General features: G+C 40.6%; 1 protein-coding gene across 1 annotated transcript in view; it reads left to right on the forward strand.

Annotated features, from left to right (window-relative positions):
* The window catches only part of SND1 (staphylococcal nuclease and tudor domain containing 1), a 217,751-nt gene that overhangs the window by 78,688 nt on the left and 119,621 nt on the right, over positions 1–19,442 (forward strand). Inside the window, exon 14 of the mRNA XM_061564429.1 lies at positions 3,902–3,974. Within this exon, the coding sequence (XP_061420413.1) occupies positions 3,902–3,974 (73 nt within the window). The remainder of the gene's footprint in view (positions 1–3,901; positions 3,975–19,442) is intronic.

A 19,442-nucleotide genomic window follows, 5' to 3' on the forward strand; every position in this document is an offset into this window, starting at 1 on the left:
ATTCATGAAATCGTCATGCCTTAAGAGTAAACTTTTTTTATAAGTGCATGTTACCTGCTATGACATCGATCAGACACATGGACATTGACAAAGAACATGAACAAAAGCTGAAAATAGTGCAAAGAGGCATCGTTTGGTGTATTCTTGGAATTACACTGAGATACAGAGTGAGAGGGACACATGGTTTCGAGAACATAAGCAAATTAGAGTATTGATTGCTCATGAAAAGTTAGTGGGCTTGGGCGGGAGGACTTTTGGCTCGAAGACGCGATAAGCTCGTAGTTGAGAATAATGACGGAGTGGCTGCCAAACTAATTTCTTTAGAACTGCTTTTTGTGTTTAGTTTGTCCCTTCCCCTCCCCGCCGCACCAGCTTACATGCAAGGGGAAGAGGGAGCACCCTTAATAGGTCACATCCTCCATGGAGACGGAGCTCTGAAACAGCTTGTGTGAATCTGCTGGGTGGAGGATGGATTTGTTGCATTGCAAACCACACGTAATGGCGACAGCTTTGGGCGGAGGGAGGCTTTCACCCAGCAGTCGATTGATCATGGTCGATGAATATGATTTTTAATTTTAACGTTTGCTTCGTGTCCACAAACAAATGTTTTCCTAGATGCCTTTCCTTGATCCAAGTCGAGGCATTTAGTTAGCACGCGTCACGTGTTTTACAATGTTGTCAATGAACGTTATCTCATCTGTTATAACCATGGTATGGTTGTTGAATGCAGGTGGTGTTGTGTCTGCTTGGGAAATTAGCTTGGCACTTAATTTAATTTGTAATCTGATCATGAGCCCATATATGTCCATCAAACAAATTTTCTATGCCTGTTGAAATCTTCATCAAAAGAATAATCGTCGTTGCTCTGAAGTGTTGTTATTCATTTTCAAATAAAGAAAGATAGAATTAAAATGAAACCGGAAACAAAAGCAACAGGAGCTCAGAAGTTTTCCAGTCTACCCAAATGTAGACGGTATTTATGGGTCATGTGACACGGTATTTATGGGTCATGTGACACGGTATTTACTACTATAATGAGCCTAGAATGTCTGTCCCACGCGTGACGTCGCTCCACGTCGGCCAGCCCCCCTCATTAATAATGATGAACAGGTTCATACTTGCGTATGGAAACCTTTTACGTGAGCGGAAAGTTAGGGAGAAGGGAAATTAACTAAATAAAACAGATGAATCCTTGATTCCTTCCGGAATGGATTCAAATTTTCACTCTCATTTCAGGGCTTTCACGTCCATTTTGGCCCATTTCTACCACTGGTCACAAGTCCATTGCATTGCTACATGAGGGATAATTGCTTCCATCTCCGTGGTGGTTGTCCTGCAGAAGGGATTTCACGTCGATTTCTATTAGGAAATCAAATCGTATATTCCCCAAGAAACAATACATTTTTGTTCAAGTGAGTTCTGACCTGTTAAACAAAATAAAGCGAGGAGGGTGATGGTCGAGATGCCACTCTTGAAAATGTAACCACCACTGTGCCCTTTACAGTATGAAGAAAGAGCTCCCGGACCAAATGTAATAAAGCCTGAGCATCATCAAAAAAGTGGGCCCAGCTGTTACTATTGGATATATTAATACATTATTAACAATGAAAAACAGCTGAGAAAAACGTACATTCTGATGTCCAGCATATCACGTTTGCTGTCGCCGTGTGTTTGCTTCTTAACCATATATTTATACATGCTACATTTCACAAGGTATTTTCAAGAATAATGACCCCGTTTGGCTCCAAATGTGGTGATTTTTTTTTTATATCTATGTAATCTTTAAAATTTTAGACACGAAGAAGCAATGTTGAGATCAAATTATGTTGTACACCCTATTTCTGGCATCCAATACCTTTTCACCGTCTACAGTGCCAGAGCATGATGCAAAGGAAATGTTTTGATACTTTAGACAATTGTGTTATTTCTTTCAAATGTGGTGCGATATAGCCGAAATTTATTTTGATGCGTATTTTTTTTATTGAAGTTGGTGCGAAGTGGAGTAATTATTTCCTACCCTTACCGCTTGTGGTTTCTTTTAATGCCCATGAATGGATTATTGATGTTTTTTAAATACTTCAGATACAGTTAAATGTGCTTTTAGTTCAAATAATGTTTCAGGTAATATCTTAAGCACGAGTGTCAATTTTGATCACTTCCTTAACTTAGTCTCTAATATAAACATGAATTATATATCTGCTTTTACCTTTTTGTAGCCATCTGTGTTATTCTTAGATAAGATTAATTTGGCTGCTAAGGTTAAGTTGATAATGGGTCCAGTCTAAAAGCACTTAATGCAAACAATCATGTCTGCATGGGAGGAAAGTAGATAAAATAGCTTTTTATTTAACCCATAATTTGAGTTATTTTCAAATGTATTTAACTCTTGCACCCTTGACACCATTTAACCACGTTGGATGCTATTGCTGCTCAAATTTTATGCTGCCAGTTTTTGTCAATTATAAATAATTTTATTACGTACATTTCACACATCTTCACGCGTTTTTTGTTGTCAGGGCAACGCATGCGTGAGAGGTAAATGCCTGCGTTTGTGAAAACGATAATGTGTGCGTTTAATCACGAAGGGCTTTGGGAGTGTGCTTGATGGGGGCACATATGGCCAGGCGAAGAAAAATTGCATCAGAATTTTGACCTTGACGGGGAATAACAACAAATACACGTTTGTCAGTAATGCGACAGCCGTGGAAATCTAAAGGACAGGCTTTGTACAGCGTAAATTTCAAAACGCGTCCTTTCCAAATGGTGCCTATCTATTTGCCTTCCATGGTCTTCCTGCTCTGGCAAGTTTTTTTGCACTTGATTTATTTTAAGGATGCAATTTCAGTAGGGTATAATTTTATGGCACCATTCATTCAAGAGGTCGTGGTTTTTGTTTTGGTAAAATAATAATTATTTATATGATTGTCAAAGACATTTTTTTGTTGTACGTCGTGCTATAATTTCGGTGATTTTATAAAAGGCAAAAGTCACCTTAACACTTGTGAGCATAACTGATCTTAAATCCGAAATGCTTGTGTGTTGGCGAAGGGTGTTTAACCTACTCTTCCAAGCTGGCCAGATGCTTGGAAGAGTGTGTTTTATAGAGTTGAATAGAAATAATTACCACGTGCAAGATTTAGCGAATAATTGCAGATGTCATATATCAAACGAAGATCTTTTGGAGTGTGCTTGATGGGGGCACGTATGGAAAAAAGCTGATTAAATAACGGATACGTATTCCAGAATGGCTCTGCCATGGATAGGCCCTCCTCTGGCAGTGGATTGATAAAGGGCTTTATACACAACATTGTGCTATGTGAATTTCTTCTAAAGTATGCGTGTTCTGTATATACAAATAGATTTCATACATTTAAGGATCTGTGTTGGCAATGGAATAGAATCTCAGGCAAATACTTTTGTGGAATTACATCAGTAAAAGTACAGTATTTTCACAATGTAGTATATTATCTGTGATGAATTTGAATTGTAAATACTGTGTCTGCAGTTATTCATGATTAATATTTGCATATGCATATAAACTAACCATCTAAGCATGTTCTGAATGCATGTGGCCTTGGTTTTTGTTATTATATATATATTAAAATAAACAATGTGAAAGGTAATGCAGGTTTTTAATAATCAGAAAATATTCTTACAATGAATACACGTGGACATGGCTGAATGTTTCAAGCATCACTAAATCTTCAATGTCATTGCAACAGCAGTGGTAAATTGCATATGCTTCTCACAGAAAAATAAGGCTGCAACCTCGCAAGCATTCTGTGATTGCAGCCTTTGCACGCTGTCTGTGTCTTGTATAACGCACAGGTGAACGCGTTTGCTGAGAAGGGTGGCGTGGCAGGCAACTTCCTCATGCCTTCTGCTGCCATTTCATTCACAGGGCAATCAAAAATGCCAAGGGGCTGCACAGCAAGAAGGAGATTCCGATTCACCGAGTGGCTGACCTGTCTGGGGTAAGGCAACCCCCAACGCGCGTTCGCTTCGGTAGCCGTGAAAATAAATTGAGTCGACCTCCACACCGTCGGCATCGTGGATAACAAAAGCTCAGTTTTGGTATTCCTCATTGTGGGTGTTCAACAAAGTGATTTTATTTCCTGGCTGGTGATGGTGACAAATACAGCTGATTGTATGTTTCACAGAAAAATCTTGAATTGATTTGTTTGTAATTATAGCATAGATGGAATATGTCAGCACGGACAGCTGGCATGCACGGGGCTCCACCTGGCTTGTCTCTCGTATATTGTGAGGTTTTCTCCCCTTCCTCTCGCATCTTTTGTCAAACTTTAACGTTTTTTTTCATCATCTATGGAACAAGTCACGAAATGGGGAGGAATGAAAAAATGATTCAATAATGGAAAACAAACCGAGCGCATCATGTGAAATCTGTATAATTTAGGATGCAAAACGGAAGGGCACCCTCAGGATTTCGGAAAGTATCAACTTGATGACCCATTCATTGATGCTTGTTTCTTCTGTGAGGTGTTATTTAAATTATGTTCACGCTATACATTGCACACTGTTGTACATTGTGGGTTTTCACATTTTCTTGGGGGTGCTTTAAAGAGCAATGATCAAACTACGAATGATAAAGTCCAAACATTAAAAAAATTTGATGGCTACTTGAAGTATGCACAGAATAATGTATAACTCATTTCTTCCATTTGTTTTGGTGTCCGATTGACATTTGTACAAGTTTATTTATTTTAAGTGATCTGATTTAAAAAGTTTCGGGTAAGCAACATGACTTGAAATGCAATTCCACCTCCGTTGTTGAATGTGGGATTTATGGAATAACCTTCATTGTTTACTACCTACGGTGAGATTTTTCCAGCATAAATTGCACTGCTGAATTACCCAGATTGCCAGTTGGGGGCCACTGTCATATGTCAGTTGGATATCATGAAACCGATTGGTATGCCAACTCTTACCACCAAGTACATTTTCTTCGCTGTTTCATACAGCCTTCAAACGCACAGCAAGAAGTATCATATCCATGCCACGAGCCGTTATTATTCTCACGATTCCAGTTTGTAATGCGGGGATTTATGTATTCTTAAAACCTGTTCTGTTGGGAGCAGTATTGTGATTGCACATACCTGTCTGTTCCGCACCTCGCCGCAAATGCTTTCCCCTGCTGTGCGACTGGAAAACAAGTTTCTTTACCTCAAATGCAAATGGTTTGGGTTTGTGGTGTCCTGAGACTGTCCTGAGACTTTAAGAAAGCCTGCTGGGTCAGTGAAGACCAGCTGTTCAAGGGGTAATGCTTGTATATCGACATTTGCACGGAAGCTGCTTGCAGTGGTCGTTTTACACCTCACTGCTCGAACCAAAAATTCACCACTGGGGGAAGGCTCTTCGTTGAAGGTCATTGGAACAGCAGATGCCAATTTTGAACAAAAAAAAAATCCCGAGTGCTCGGTTGTTTCTGTGCACCTGCAAGAGGACCATTTTTGCTTTGTAACTATGATTATGTCATGCATTATAGAGGAATTGCTCCAAGACCTTGAGAATGACTTGCCAAGACATCGTCACTCTGGGTGGCTTGAATAACTTACCTCATCACACAGCACACACATATTCACTTCACGTAGAGTTAACGCTTAAATTACAGCCAGCGCTTTAGAATGTCTGCAAGGATCTACCAAATCATTTTTTAATGAACAAAGTGGACATTACACATTCCACGAAATAATTTGTCACAGCTGAAAAATAAAAATATGGAAATAACCCACAACTCTGTTCAAAGAAAAAAAGGACACGAGAGAAAAAGCACTGCTCTTAAACAATATTTCTTATTACCCGTAGCTCTCTTGATAGAGGGGGGGGGGGGGAACCCATCATTAAAATATAACTTGACTTGATGAATTTGGAAACGACCCTGGCTTAGTCAAATGCGACTTGGCTGCATTGATTTCAGTAACGTGCGCGTGTGTTCGCCTCATATAATGGAGATTGAAAGAGTAGCGCTGGAGCTGAGTTATGCTGAAGGCACTGGGGGAGAGGGACTGATGCTGCGAGTTGCTCGACCTGACAGGTGAAGAAGCCTCCCACAGGGCCCCAGCGGCCATCGTTGTGCACAGTGGTGGCGTCGATTCTGCCTCGCTGTCGCCTTCTTTTTTGCCGCACTAGCAGCCAAGATAATGCCACACGAAGGCTTCTGGACGCACCAGGGGAGACGCGCGCAATTGCTGAGGGTGTCGTATCCAAGCGTTTTGCCAAACGCCATTGTTGTTGGCAGTTGGTTCTAATTCACAAACTGCAGTTAGATTGGTTCAGCGTAACAGATGGCAATGCTACGAGAATTCTTTCACGGGGCTGTGGGTGGTTTTTCAACCCATAGCGCTATGTTTCAGCTGAACGTATTAACATGTACGCATTCAATATGCCGGGTACATCGACTGAGGTAAATGTAATGAGCTGTGTTTATTTTATGTTACATAGTGAATGAGAATAATACAATTTGAAATTATAATAATAATAGCCCTTGGTAAGCATAAATTACATTATCATATTGTGTGGAGCCAGGTGGGTCTTTTGAGAGCTTGCAGTAAATGAAGTAATTATCTTGGAGTTAAAAATATGTTTTTGGAGGAAATTATAGACGGGAACATTTTTGGTTTTTGTTTAAGTGATAATTTGATGTTCTCCCTGATTCGATAGGTGAGTAACCAGCAAAAAAAATCCAACCGTGATGACACATAACCTTGACTTCAGTCGTAGAGTTGCTCTGTTGAAGAAAATATGCCTTTAAAATTGTATATCATGTCTGAATATGGTCCTTCAGTTTTCCCGTCTCTTTGTATCGCTTCACCATATGCATAAATTAAGTTCTCTAAAAGTGTTTCACAGTATGCTCTATGTATATATATAAAATCCCCGCTTTTGGACTGATAGAAACATCCGGGTTTTTTTTGTGCACATGAGTGTTCAAAATGTATACGGAGGCATTTTCACCGCATGCGTCACTGTTTGATCAGTAATACATAGCTGCCAGCATAATGGTACACGCGGTAGCGTCCTGTATTGATGTTCCGACCATAGCCCCTGAATAGCCAGATCAGTGCTCTGTGTGCTTTCACTTTGGCTGCTAAGTACAACGTTTTATACTTTTTAAGTACAGTACGTATGTGAACATTTTAGAGGTCGGTAGTATTGCTCTGAGAGTGACGACAAATTGATTGTCATGCATTTGCCCAGAATACATCACGTTTAGAGTTGTTATATGAAGCCTTCTCTCTTAAATCCTGGAAATTCTACAAATACGTTCGAATATAATGTTTTTGTTTGTTTAATCATTGAGAACGTTACCGTTTGTCCGTGTATAAATATTGTCACAACCACACAGTTGTACCTGCTGCATGCTGGGAGCTGGATGCCAAGTCATCGTTTCCCCCATGATACATTGAGGTGGTGCGTCATGCCGAGTTTACAGGCATACGCCAGCAGTGGAAATTCTACGATGCTATTTAATGTTTGAGATTATCCATAGGACAGCTACTTGTTGACTTCTCTGCAAGGCAGTATTTATGACGTTGTATTCGCCCCTGGATGGATAATATAATTGGCCGTGTTAACCAACCCCCAAACCAAGGATATTAACGCACAACCTTTCATTTGTTCGCTGCTTTTCATTTTCTCGATCGCTGAGTCACTAGGCCGGATGTACTATAACCATGTGGTATGTGTCTCTTTGAACTGTATCTCATACAATGGTGTACAGGTGCTTTACAGGTAACATTTTAGATGGTTTGGGTATTTTAGTGAGTTTTTTTTTTCCATGTGGGTTAGGTATTTGTACCTTCATCAGTAATTCATGGCTGTAGATTTGTGGTGCTTCCACTTTGACCTGTTTCACGGTTCATGTCTGTGTTTTTATAGATAGCCCCAGCTGATGCATCTTTGTAGTCGTCTTGTCAGCTGGTGTTTGACAACATATAATTAATTATTGAGTGCAGGGACATGTTTTGACCTCGACATCACAATGGCACGTGTAATTGTTTATGTACGTACAAGTGTTCTGTTTACATGCCGAAGACATGAATAAAACAGAACTTGTTTAGAGCAGAAAAGCATTGCAAACAAAAAGGGTGATATTTAGTGTGCTATGGGGTTGAGTTTCCGTTCATTACCTGTCGGGACATGCACATTGTCTTGCGTAAGGATAGCATTCTCCCCAGTACAGGCCATTGTTGTGCAGAGTCTAAACTTATTATTTAGCTTGGTATGTGTTGAGTTATAGCACTGTTATATATCGACGGTGATAAACTGATCGCCAGGGGTTGTTTTTCTTGACAAGTTGATAGCTCAGTCATCAGTTGCTAAATAAACCATGAGAAAACATCCGCTCGCTCAACACGTGTGTCATGGATTACGATTTCTAACAACCAGCTGAAGGATTTCCACGGCATTGCAAGCGATCGATTGGAAAAAAATATATACCTACGTTGCATTCTCTTATTTTGACGACACAATTATTGGGCCTAAGTCACACTGCTGCGGTGACAGGATAGGGTTGGAAAGGGAGTCACTTTTCATTGCTCTTTGTTGACAAATAATTAATTATCAGTGTTTGCCGGGGGGGGGGAGGGAAACGGGTTTTGTCTAATGGAAGTCAATGTCAGATGAGCGTGAAGTCTTTCCATCACATGCCATCGGGGGGTCAATGTGAATAGCCACCCGCATTCCCCTCCCATCCCTGGCCAAACGTTAGCCATAATCGACAGGCATACTGTCAAGTAAAATGTCTCGTACAAATGTACAAAGACTATGAAATAAGTACACTTATTTGGAAGTCACCACTATTTACATTTGCTTATTTTAATTAGCTGTACATATTTAAAGTTACCAATCAAGATTATTAACATACTACTTTGTCAATTAAATTTTTTTTTAAGTGCTTTCTTTTTGCTGAGGCTTAGGATAAATTTTCAAAGTGTGTTTGTGTACTTTCCATATTGAAATGCTGTGCACCATTACCGAATTGATTAATTTGGGTTTGTTCTTGTAAGTCACTTTGTATTTTGAAGGATTTTCAGAAGTATGACATACGGTGGGTGACGAGGGATGTACGAGGAGCACCTTAAATGTCAGATACATTCACACACTGCAAAATTACAGGCTGACACGATTATTTGCACACATTCACCCTCCCCTCATATTTTACAAGAATTCCTGAGGCCTTCCACTGCCCTTCCCCATCTTCTGGTACCCAGTTATTAATGCGTTTTGAAGAAATGCCGTGGCATATCCGGCAAAGCGTTGTGTGTCTTGCACGACAGGTTGATTACATACAACACACACACTTGCCTTTCCTCAGGTTGTCTTTAAAATTGCTGTGGGCAGATGTTTCTCCCTCATTGTAGGCAATACTGAAAATAAAACAAATGTTTTTTTTAAGTTACTATGGCATATTTATGGAAAAATGTAAACTGTACTAAACACACTTCATTTCGGTAATTAAAATGGTGTTCACATAATTCTTTTTAGGATTTAATATATTTTTTTATCTGCCCTCAAGTAATGTTGAGTGGTAACCAAAACAAAAGCGTTTTTAAAAATGTAAATACGGATATAATTTGTTTATGACCAATCTGAGTAATCAAGATCTTTTTTTGAGATAATCCAATGGAACTACATCTTGATTTTTTCCTCCATACATTTATTTCTAAAAGTTGGCCTAATTTAAGTTGCCTTATGAGCAGATGTCCTTACACTGATTAAACTGCAGTGGGCAGAGGCTGTGAGAAGGTAATTGCTTTTCCATACGGAGGAGATTTCTTTGCCCAAATAAATTATAATTTCAATGGAGCCACTGGCCCCCAGAATAAGGTTGTATGAACCAGGGGTAAATAGATCAAAGCGGCAGGGGGAGAAAGGAAGATCCAAACCTGCAAAAAATTGTTTTCTATTTGTTTGCACTAAGATTTTTTTTTATATATATTTGAACTCCACAAATAGACACCGAAAATATTGATTAATGGTCTAGAATGTCTTCTAAACATCTTTGTTCGCCTATAAACAACCGGGGAAGATGCAATACAATACTGCGTATTGGATGATTTTTTTCTTCTTCTAACATTACGCATTTCTTCATCTTGTGCTAGAAGGAAGGAGGGAGTGGGCTGGGCGAACTTGATATGTTATGTACATCCTGTTACAATGCATGAGTGATTTCGACCACTAAAATATGGGTATGTTTTCAGTAACTTTGTGGCATTCTTAATAATCTATGTTTTTTTCCTTCATGATGACTTGTCATTTATCAGGTTATGTCTCTGTAATTAATGAATGCTTTATTGGGGGGAGTCGAGCATAATATGTTTAGGAAGCTTTGTGTTAAGGTACACGCAGTGCACTGTAATCAATTTGGCAGTGACTTAAATGCATGTGTGGGGAATGCGCACACACAGTGTTGTGTAATGGATTTCAGATATTCGGAGGTTGCTGTGTCGTGGCAGGGGTCTGCCATGGTGTATTGTGGTCCGATTAAAATGCTCACGGTGATCACAGTATGTCAGCATACATGTGCCTTTGCTTATCATAATCGGCCATGCTCTGTCCACTGCTTGATGAAGGCCTTCCCCAAACTGTCACCATCTCTCATAATTCTGCGATTATTGCATCGCAGAATTTTTATAATCCGTCCAGCACCTTAGCACGGGCTTATTTTTCCATCGCTGCGTCACCACGGTTGGCATCCTTTTTTAATGTGTTCTCTCCTTTGGCTGCCACCTTGTGATTAGTCTTGACCACCAGTCACGGGTCCCCTCTAGCGATGTGTCTTGCCCAAGTCTACTCACATTCTTAAAAGTCAACGTGATGTCTCTTTACACACCTTTGAGCTGTCGTTCCATTTTCTTTGTCAGTTTTCTTGTTTCGGCTCCACATCATAGAATTATTAAAAGGCGCCTTTTGGCGTCATCTGGTCCAACACCATGTGAGACTAGGCTCTAAGGAAAGCTGTCTCGGGTGTGGACCAATCAATTTCAAGAACAATGCATACATTATCAGAGTTGTGTTTTTTGTTTGCATTCCGACTGCAGGTATTGTGGTCAATGCAAACATGACTCCTTGTAAAAAAAAGGTGTCAGTTTTGTTGCCAGATAAAAGGGTAAAAAGATTTTTAATCATATTTTGCTACTGGCAAATGAGGTTCCAATGGTGAATTAAAACGTTCTTGCTGAGGCAAATTGCTTATTTGTTTTTTTTATGATTCGGTTCAGTTTTGCAAACGTACTCTGACCGGCTCTTGTCTGCCTCTTTATTTGAAAATTTTATCATTGTCCACCTTCAACAATCTATAAAAAAAACTGCCTTTTCTACTGTAATGAAGAGTCGTGTATCGGGTTGGGTCCTCGCGGATATCCACGGTGGTGAGATGTTAACTCCCTCGCCTGGTATATAGGAGGTCATGGGTTCGATCTCGACCCTTGACGCCTTCTGTATATTTGGAGGATGCATGTTCTCCCCGTAGTCGCATGGATTTTTCTCCGCATCCTCTGATTTTCCCTCCACATTTTATAAACATGCGGTTAGATAATTTGGCTGCTATAAATTTCCACACGATAAGCCACTTTGTTGGGCTATCATTTGTGGCCAGGTCGCTTCTGAAAAAGAGCTATATAGCTCAGTGTGCCTTGCCTGCTAAAATAAAAAAAATAGTTTAATAGTAGCTTAATAGTTTAACCTGCGCAAAGCGAGTTGGAACCAAGTAATTTTCTCGACTTGTCGTTTGGGTGTGGGTCTGGTCATGACGCGAACAAGGATATGATGACCGTGTCCTGATCGCACCCGCGAACAGCAAGCAGTAAAAAACGTCATGGCTCCATCTTGCTCTGCTGGTACCACACCCGACCTAATGCAGGACTCTACTCTCATGCACTTCACCTTGGGTCCCTCAGAGAGAGATCTTCAATTGTTTTTCTCATCCTGAGCCTCACTTTGCAGCCTTCTTTGTTGAGTTATTCTGTCATATGCTGAAAGTTTTTTCCCCATCAGTTATTATGGTTGTCATCAGCAAATCTTAGATGGTTATATTTTTTCAATTTCATATTTATACCTTTGGTTCTCCAATCCATTTTCTTTCAAGCATCTTTCAGTGCCACTTATATGCTTACGTGCAACAATAAAAGGTCAAAGTTATTTTCTGCTCAAACGAGCACTGAGGTGGTGCTCCTCCCCTGCTAACAGCCCGAAGCGAGTGCGTGGCAATTCCACATGTCTGTGACAGGAGCTTGTCATGCATATGGCTACCGCTGGTGACTTCCCACAAAATGGTTATCCTACATGTCAACCCAGAGGGATGATGGGCTGCATCATCCCCCGGCCAGGATTTGAACTCGTCAGTTGCTTGCGAGCCGCTCGCTCTACCGCTAATGCATTGTGGGTTGCTGTTGAAAAAGAACTGCTAAGCTCAACGTGAGCCGTAACCAAAATAAACTGACAGCCCGACTGACTGATATGGACTGTATTTAATGTTTTGCTACTTCAGCTATTGCCATAAATTATAAACTGGTAAATTAAGTCTCCTTTTATCCGTGAGTTTATTCACCAGGGGGATGCTCTTTGCTCCTGGGTAATGCATTGCAACGGATGATTTTGCTTCAGGGGAAATACCACCTTTACATATTTCTCACCATGAGCAGGGCTTGTGCGGCAGGTCTTGAAATCAAGCTTTGTCATCTATATTTAGCTATTACATATCGTGAGTGAGTGTACCGTGTCCGTGAGGGAGAGTGTATGAGTGTGCAATGTGAATGAATGCATGTTGCGTGTGCTGTGTGTGTGTGTGTATGTATATTGTGTGCGAGTGCATTACGTGTAAGTGCAATGTTGGAGTATTTTCATGGTTGTGATTTGTAAGGTGCTTTGAGAAGCCACAGTATTTAAGAGCCCAATAAATGCAAATCTGTACGCTCATGTGGCAGTCTCATACACTCATTACCTTTTTGCAAAGGAGTCCTCAGTGACTGTTTACACGAGGGAAATCATTTTTTTATTGATATTGAACTCCAGCACAGAATATTTTCGCTCCTATGAATTAGGCTAGGCTGAAGGGTCTTTAAAGCCTTTAAAGTCAATATTAGTTTTGCCGGTGCACTTTGGTAACTTTTATAGTGATCGCCAAAGCTTAGTTTGGTATTTAACGGTTGTCTTTTTCCTTAACTGTCTCGGTAAAGTGTGCCTACCACTGGTCTGACCAAAGTTGTACATTTTTTGTAAAATTATTTTTGTGGTATTTGCTTTCTTTGGGGATTGAGGAGATGGGTGTGGATGTGGCATATGCTGCAAATTATAATCCATAAAATGTTTGCATGCTTTTTATATTAATATTCAGCACGTTCAGTAGCCAAAGCACAGAAATAAAGTTTGAAGACAATGAAGAAAAGGAATAAATCCCGGAATTCCTTGATGTGTTTACACATGAAACACTTAACTTGCCTTGGGATGCATGCTAGATGGAGATAATGATGTTGATGGCAATGATGGATCCATTACATTAGACCATATGGTGAAACCGGCGTGCAGGCATTTTTTATGTACGTTTTTTGCGCACTGCATTTCGAGGATGTTTGTGAATTAGAGGTTACGGAAGCGAAAACTATATATATGTAGAAGTATCGTGCTACGAAATATTAATTAAGAAGATTTTTGGCAGGCCTTTTGTGGAGTTGCGGTGTGCAGCAGATGAAACGTGTCGAAGGAAAGTAGTATTATTATTTGTTGAGGGATGATTGACAGAGTATTTCTGTACGCCTCTCTCTCCACGCGGCATGTTCTAAGCGCAGGTGCTCTACGGTGCATGTTATGAATCTAATGACTTGTGGCTAACAGCGTTGTTGAAATTCAGAATTTTCGAAAATTGTCTAAATCAGCAATTTAACAGAAATTTGCATCAATTAATAATAATGAAAAAAAATCAATCATAAAATGGAAATAAGGCACGACGTTTGACAATTTTGTTTTCGCTTTGTATTTATAATTTGTTTACCTATACTGTCCTGTGACATTTGCCAAAATGCCATTATGTGAATTGACACACAAAAGAGTTGCTCCAGGATTTCTATACACTTTTTCGAGTTGAGACGGGGGCGGCGGGGGGGGGGTGTTTTTAACCCATATTGCAGTGCCTCTCAACCTCACTCATTCCACGTCACACGTTTGAGCTGGCTTCAAGTTAGCGGCACGCCGTTTGCCCAACTGCTCGCGCACGACCGAGGGGGGGCTAAGAGGACCCGGGGGGGTGGGATGAGGGATGACGGCCACATGCCGTACTGTGTCTCGACCAATGGAGAGCGGAGGGTGGGATGTGATGAGTGAGGGCCGGATGGGCACACGTGGGGTTTTGCTGGAGCGGCCACATCGGTTTTCTTAGCACTGCTGCAGTGTACAGCTTTGCGATTGAATTTGACCATTGGGTTGCCACCGCCCCTGCCTCTTTACAATTAAAGAAATGTGTCGTCGCCTGCCAAAGATAACGATTTCTGTAATCAGTTTATTCTACTCTGCTCAAGAAAAAATATATAAGTTTTAAATCGAGACGTAAGAAGAAATATCTCGTCATTGGCAACGTGAAAATTTACTTTTTAATGCGGATTTTTTTTTCTCCCCTCGGCATCGCATTTGAAACTGTTGGGCAAGTTTAGTTAAATGCCTCTGCCCACCCAGCAGTAGCCATGGATACACAATGCCACAAAGTCTATCGGCATGCGGTGGGGGGAAAAGTGTGGGTACTCGCGTATCTTCCCAGATAATTGGCCAGAATGGAGGAGTAGGCCAAAAACCCCTCTCCAGGTGGCAATCCAGAGCTTCCTATGTTGGAGACTTGTACATCAGCAGTGACTTAAAGCAATACTTTAGAGGTATGTTGCTGTACCAGCCATAGAAGCATGGACTCAACCCGATTTTACTTCGGTGACCGTGGACCCCCCAACAAAGATCCGTGATTTGCTTTTTAACTGTCACACACATGTGTAGTACACTTTGACCCATTCGCTGAAATATTGTAAAATAAGTAAAAAATACGGTTTGAGGTACGAGCACAGCGTGCCTGTGAAAAAATCATATTCGTGAACAACTATGTAAAGTGACAGTTACATCGTGCACAAAGATTGCAGCTGGGTATGGGTGGGCATTAATTCTAGATTTGAAACTTTCGTGACTGCAAGGATTCATATTCTTAGGTTTTTTCGGTAAAGTCACGTAGGTAAAACATTAAAATTAATAAAAGTAAAATAAAATAAAAATCACGACGTTTCGGAGGCAACACAAGCTTCCGTCTTCAGGTGGAACCGTCACAGCCACGACAGCTGTATCAAGTAAATGAGAGATTGCAGGAGCTACCACTCCGTTTATATAATGGTTGGAGACGGGGGGGGCTAAGTAAAGCACACTTTATATTCATATGGTAAGGTGAGGCTTAAGAGGGTGAGCCTTTGTTATGGAGAGGTACGGTTTGTGACTCAACCTGTGACAGGGAGACAACCACTAAACATGGTAAACCTGTAATAGTCTGTCAGACAAAACCTAAGAATATGGGTGGGCAGTTGATTGACAAGGGCGGATATGTGAGGGTCAGATGTGTGGCGTATTGTGTGCAGGGGGCACACAATTGGCGGGTTTCTCAACATACCTTAGTATGTTGGTAGTTTCTCCCCAGCTGTTGTAATGCCAATGAGGAGGACAATGTCTATACCCAGCTGTGTCTGGTCCGTACAGGGAGGTTAATATTGAAATAACAACATCTCCCTCGGTTCACTGATGTCGCTATGACAACACCAATGGCCATGTACATTAATTATAGTTCTCCCTCTATGCAATATAACAATATGTGTACTCCCCAAACGTCAACCAATTTTGTGGTGGTAGTACTCTCTGCAGTGTACTTTTGCTCAAATTAAACTGTCGAGTGATTCTTTTTTTTTTTGCAGACACCTAACTTTTTTATCGTGCACATTCACATTGATATTGCTCATAGGAAATTAGCAATCGGGCTTTCTAGACTGTGTAAGTACAAGATGTCCGCTGTATGAAGATGAATATATCCCCAAGTACACTGCCAAGTTGGAGAATTTCATTCAGCAAACAAAGTTGCTGTGATCATTTTCTCCCGTACGGACCTGAGCAGCACTGGTGTTAAATTTGCAGCGACCCACAATCCCAAAGCAATCATTCTTGTTGCCGCATTTATCTTCCATTCTCATCCCTGGCCCAAAACGGATGTTTGATTTGACCGAGCCCTGTTTGATAGTTTTAAACCACTTCATATATATCATTGCTCTAGAAATAATTGCAAAGGGTGTGGACTCATTCTCATTCTTTGTCGTTTTAGCACATTTTTTATGCTCTTTTTTTTTTGTCCCGGTTGCCAGAGTGAATGTTTGAGCATAATGGAAGTTCATATGCGTGCTATGACGATATGTCAGGTCTAAAGGGCTGAGGGCACCTATCAAGAGACGGAGGCATTTGTCATGAAAAGGGCAAGGCCTTAATAAACTCGTATGCTACTCACTTCAGCTCGATTCAAGAGCCTGAATAAGTAACCTGGTTTAATGCCATTTGTTAGCCCGAAAACTGCTTAATGTTTTATGTCAACTCCCATTTCTTGTGTTGCAAATGTTTGCTCATAAAACCACGTGTATGTTTTAGGTGTTAGCGTATCTTTTTAAACATTGAACTGAACTAATTCCACGTAAATTAACAGGTTCGGCATCCATTCAGACTTCTGTGTAAGCTTCGGCAATAAATATGTGGGGCGATATTGGCAAAAAGTAGAAGACAAATAAAAAAAGCAATTGATCTTTATACAGCTTAGGTAGCCTAATGGGATCGGCTTTAAACAATTACAAGCCGTAAGCTGCCTTGCCGGTTCGGGTGGTTGATTATCTCTTTGCCACTAGCTCGAGAAATGCTTTTGAAATGATTATCCAACATTAGGCCCTGACCTTTTCTTACATTCCTACCATGCCATGTAGCTATATAACGTTCAGACCATCAGCACTTTAACCTTTTTTTTGGCAGGGGGTGCAGCAGTAATGGCAAATCAATTCTCTCTCCCTTCCTTATTGACAACTGCACTTTTGTTTTGCACACACAGAGCTGGCTTGTGTGTTATTATGTCGGTTATGTATTGAGCTAGTCATTGCACGAGCTTCACAACAAGTTATTTTCAAAACTCTTCCTTCCATTTGTGTTTGAAGAGTCGGTGACACGTAACAACATCTGTGTTATTAGTTTATTTTGCTCAGGAATTGTCTGAAATTGATGTTTGCGGCGAAAGTATTTTCTTTACTCTTTATTGATTTGCGACTTACGGTTACGCTATCAAGCTGTTAAGAGAAGGAACGGGCCATTTCAAAAATGCTTCTGTACAAATTTGCTATTGATGTGTTGCATTTAGCTATAGGGTGACATTAGAAGTGTGATATCATTTATGTACAATTTGTGGGATATTTTTTTTTTATCCTTTCCGGCTGAAGTCATGAACTGGGTGACTCAGATTTTGTACCACAATTGCCTGTCAGCGTTGGGTTATTATCTCAGAATTTTTAATAGGGGCTGGTAGAAAAGGTTTACAAAGACATTATCGGTGGTAGGTCACCCAGTGAGCACCTGATATTACAAACGACCTATTTAGTACCGCAAGACTACCCTGTCAAGACTGCTTCCGCGATTAACCACGCATTGCAGGTTACATGACCGCTATTTAAAGAGAAGTGTCAATTCCTCAACAAAACTTTTGACTTTTTCATCAATTGCAAGCGGTCTCAGTTTAGACTTTTTTTTACGATGTCAAGTGAGGATTTTTTTTTTACTCATGTAATTATTAAGTTCTGGAAAGTTCGTCTGTATTGCACCTCAACATTATTCTCTCGTGGTGTCCATGTCATATTTGCCTTGCCAAGAGAATGATGCTTGAGTTACCTGGCATTGTGTACACATCAGTACAAACACACTTTGCATAACATTTTAATTTAACAGTCTAGGTACATTGAACTTTTCTCCCACCGTCTGTAGCCGTCCTAATTGGAGGTGCGAGGGGGGGGGGGGCAACAGACAATGTCCACATTGTAATACGTAGATGTAAATTGTATTGATAATTGAGCTACCATGTGTAAAATATATATTTAGAAACCGTTCCAACTGTCCTCGATACCTTGTGGGCAAGTGTGAGTGGTTATAATAAACTGGCATATTTTGACAGTTGTAAATACTTTTTTGTATTAACATCAATCACTAGCACCATGGGGACCTCATTTGCCAGTAAAAATATGATAATTGGTTTTTTACCCTTCTATCTGGCAACAAAACTGACACCTTTTTACAAGGAGTCATGTTTGCATAGACCACAATACCTGCAGTCATAATGCAACGTCTCGGGTGTGGACCAATCAACTTCAAGGACAGTGCACATTATCAGAGTTATGTTTGTTGTTTGCATTATGACTGCAGGTATTGCGGTCTATGCAAACATGACTCCTTGTAAAAAGGTGTCAGTTTTGTTGCCAGATAGAAGGGTACAAAACCAATTAGCAATCACTCGGTTAGTAATTGTGACAGCTTGTGATGACGTTTTAGTAAAACAATTGAACAAGCCAAAATATTTACAGGATTTTTTTTACTTGGTTATCATCGCTTAGTTTTGTCCTGTGTGCTTCATTGGTTGTTTTTAGCTAGCACTCCCAATCAGCAGACATTCACGACCAGATGGCTATCCGGGACCTGCCAATGTCCCCGCTGATGTTCATGGCTGACACCCCCCCCCCCCTCCTATCGTTCGCTTGCTCTGTTCTTTCTCCATTCCTTACCCACACTTCTCTCTCCTCTCTCTCTCTCACTTGCTCTTGCAGTGAGATGTGTAACAGCAGCTGGTATGGCCGTGCATAGCAAGTGCTCAATTACAGTACTGCATTGCATGTGCTAATTTAACTGCCAGATCTCATGGTTTTAAGTGTTTCTTTCCCGATTGAATTTTGTTCTAGTATTTTATAGGCGCTTGCATTATGCGACAAACTTAGCGGGAGGTGGAGCCGTTTGTTTTTTGGTGGTTGCTGTGATTGGCAAAATACGGTGGAAAGTGGCCAAAATAAAGAAAGGGGTAATCCACACAGGTGAGGCGATTAAAACTAAAACGTGCCAATAGTTTTTTTTTTTTCTTTCTGGAAATAGTGCTGTTGTATGGAATTGTCATAGTTTCAAGATGTTCTTCCTTCTATATTGATTAGATTTGCAGAGAAAGCTACGTGTACTTTCCGTTGGGATAAAGTGTGAATACTCTCCCACCTCTGCTAAGACATCTGTGCAGCCAAATACCCTCTATCGGAGCTCCTTCGAGTGGAAGCCAGCGGTGAAACGAGCAAGTAATTGCAGGGCCGCATCCCCTTCACCGTTTTAATCTGAAATTAAATACATCCTGGAAAATG

The sequence above is a fragment of the Lethenteron reissneri genome, chromosome 33, assembly GCF_015708825.2.
Source record: "Lethenteron reissneri isolate LAM-NWPU_2019-01 chromosome 33, ASM1570882v1, whole genome shotgun sequence".
NCBI lineage: Eukaryota > Metazoa > Chordata > Hyperoartia > Petromyzontiformes > Petromyzontidae > Lethenteron > Lethenteron reissneri.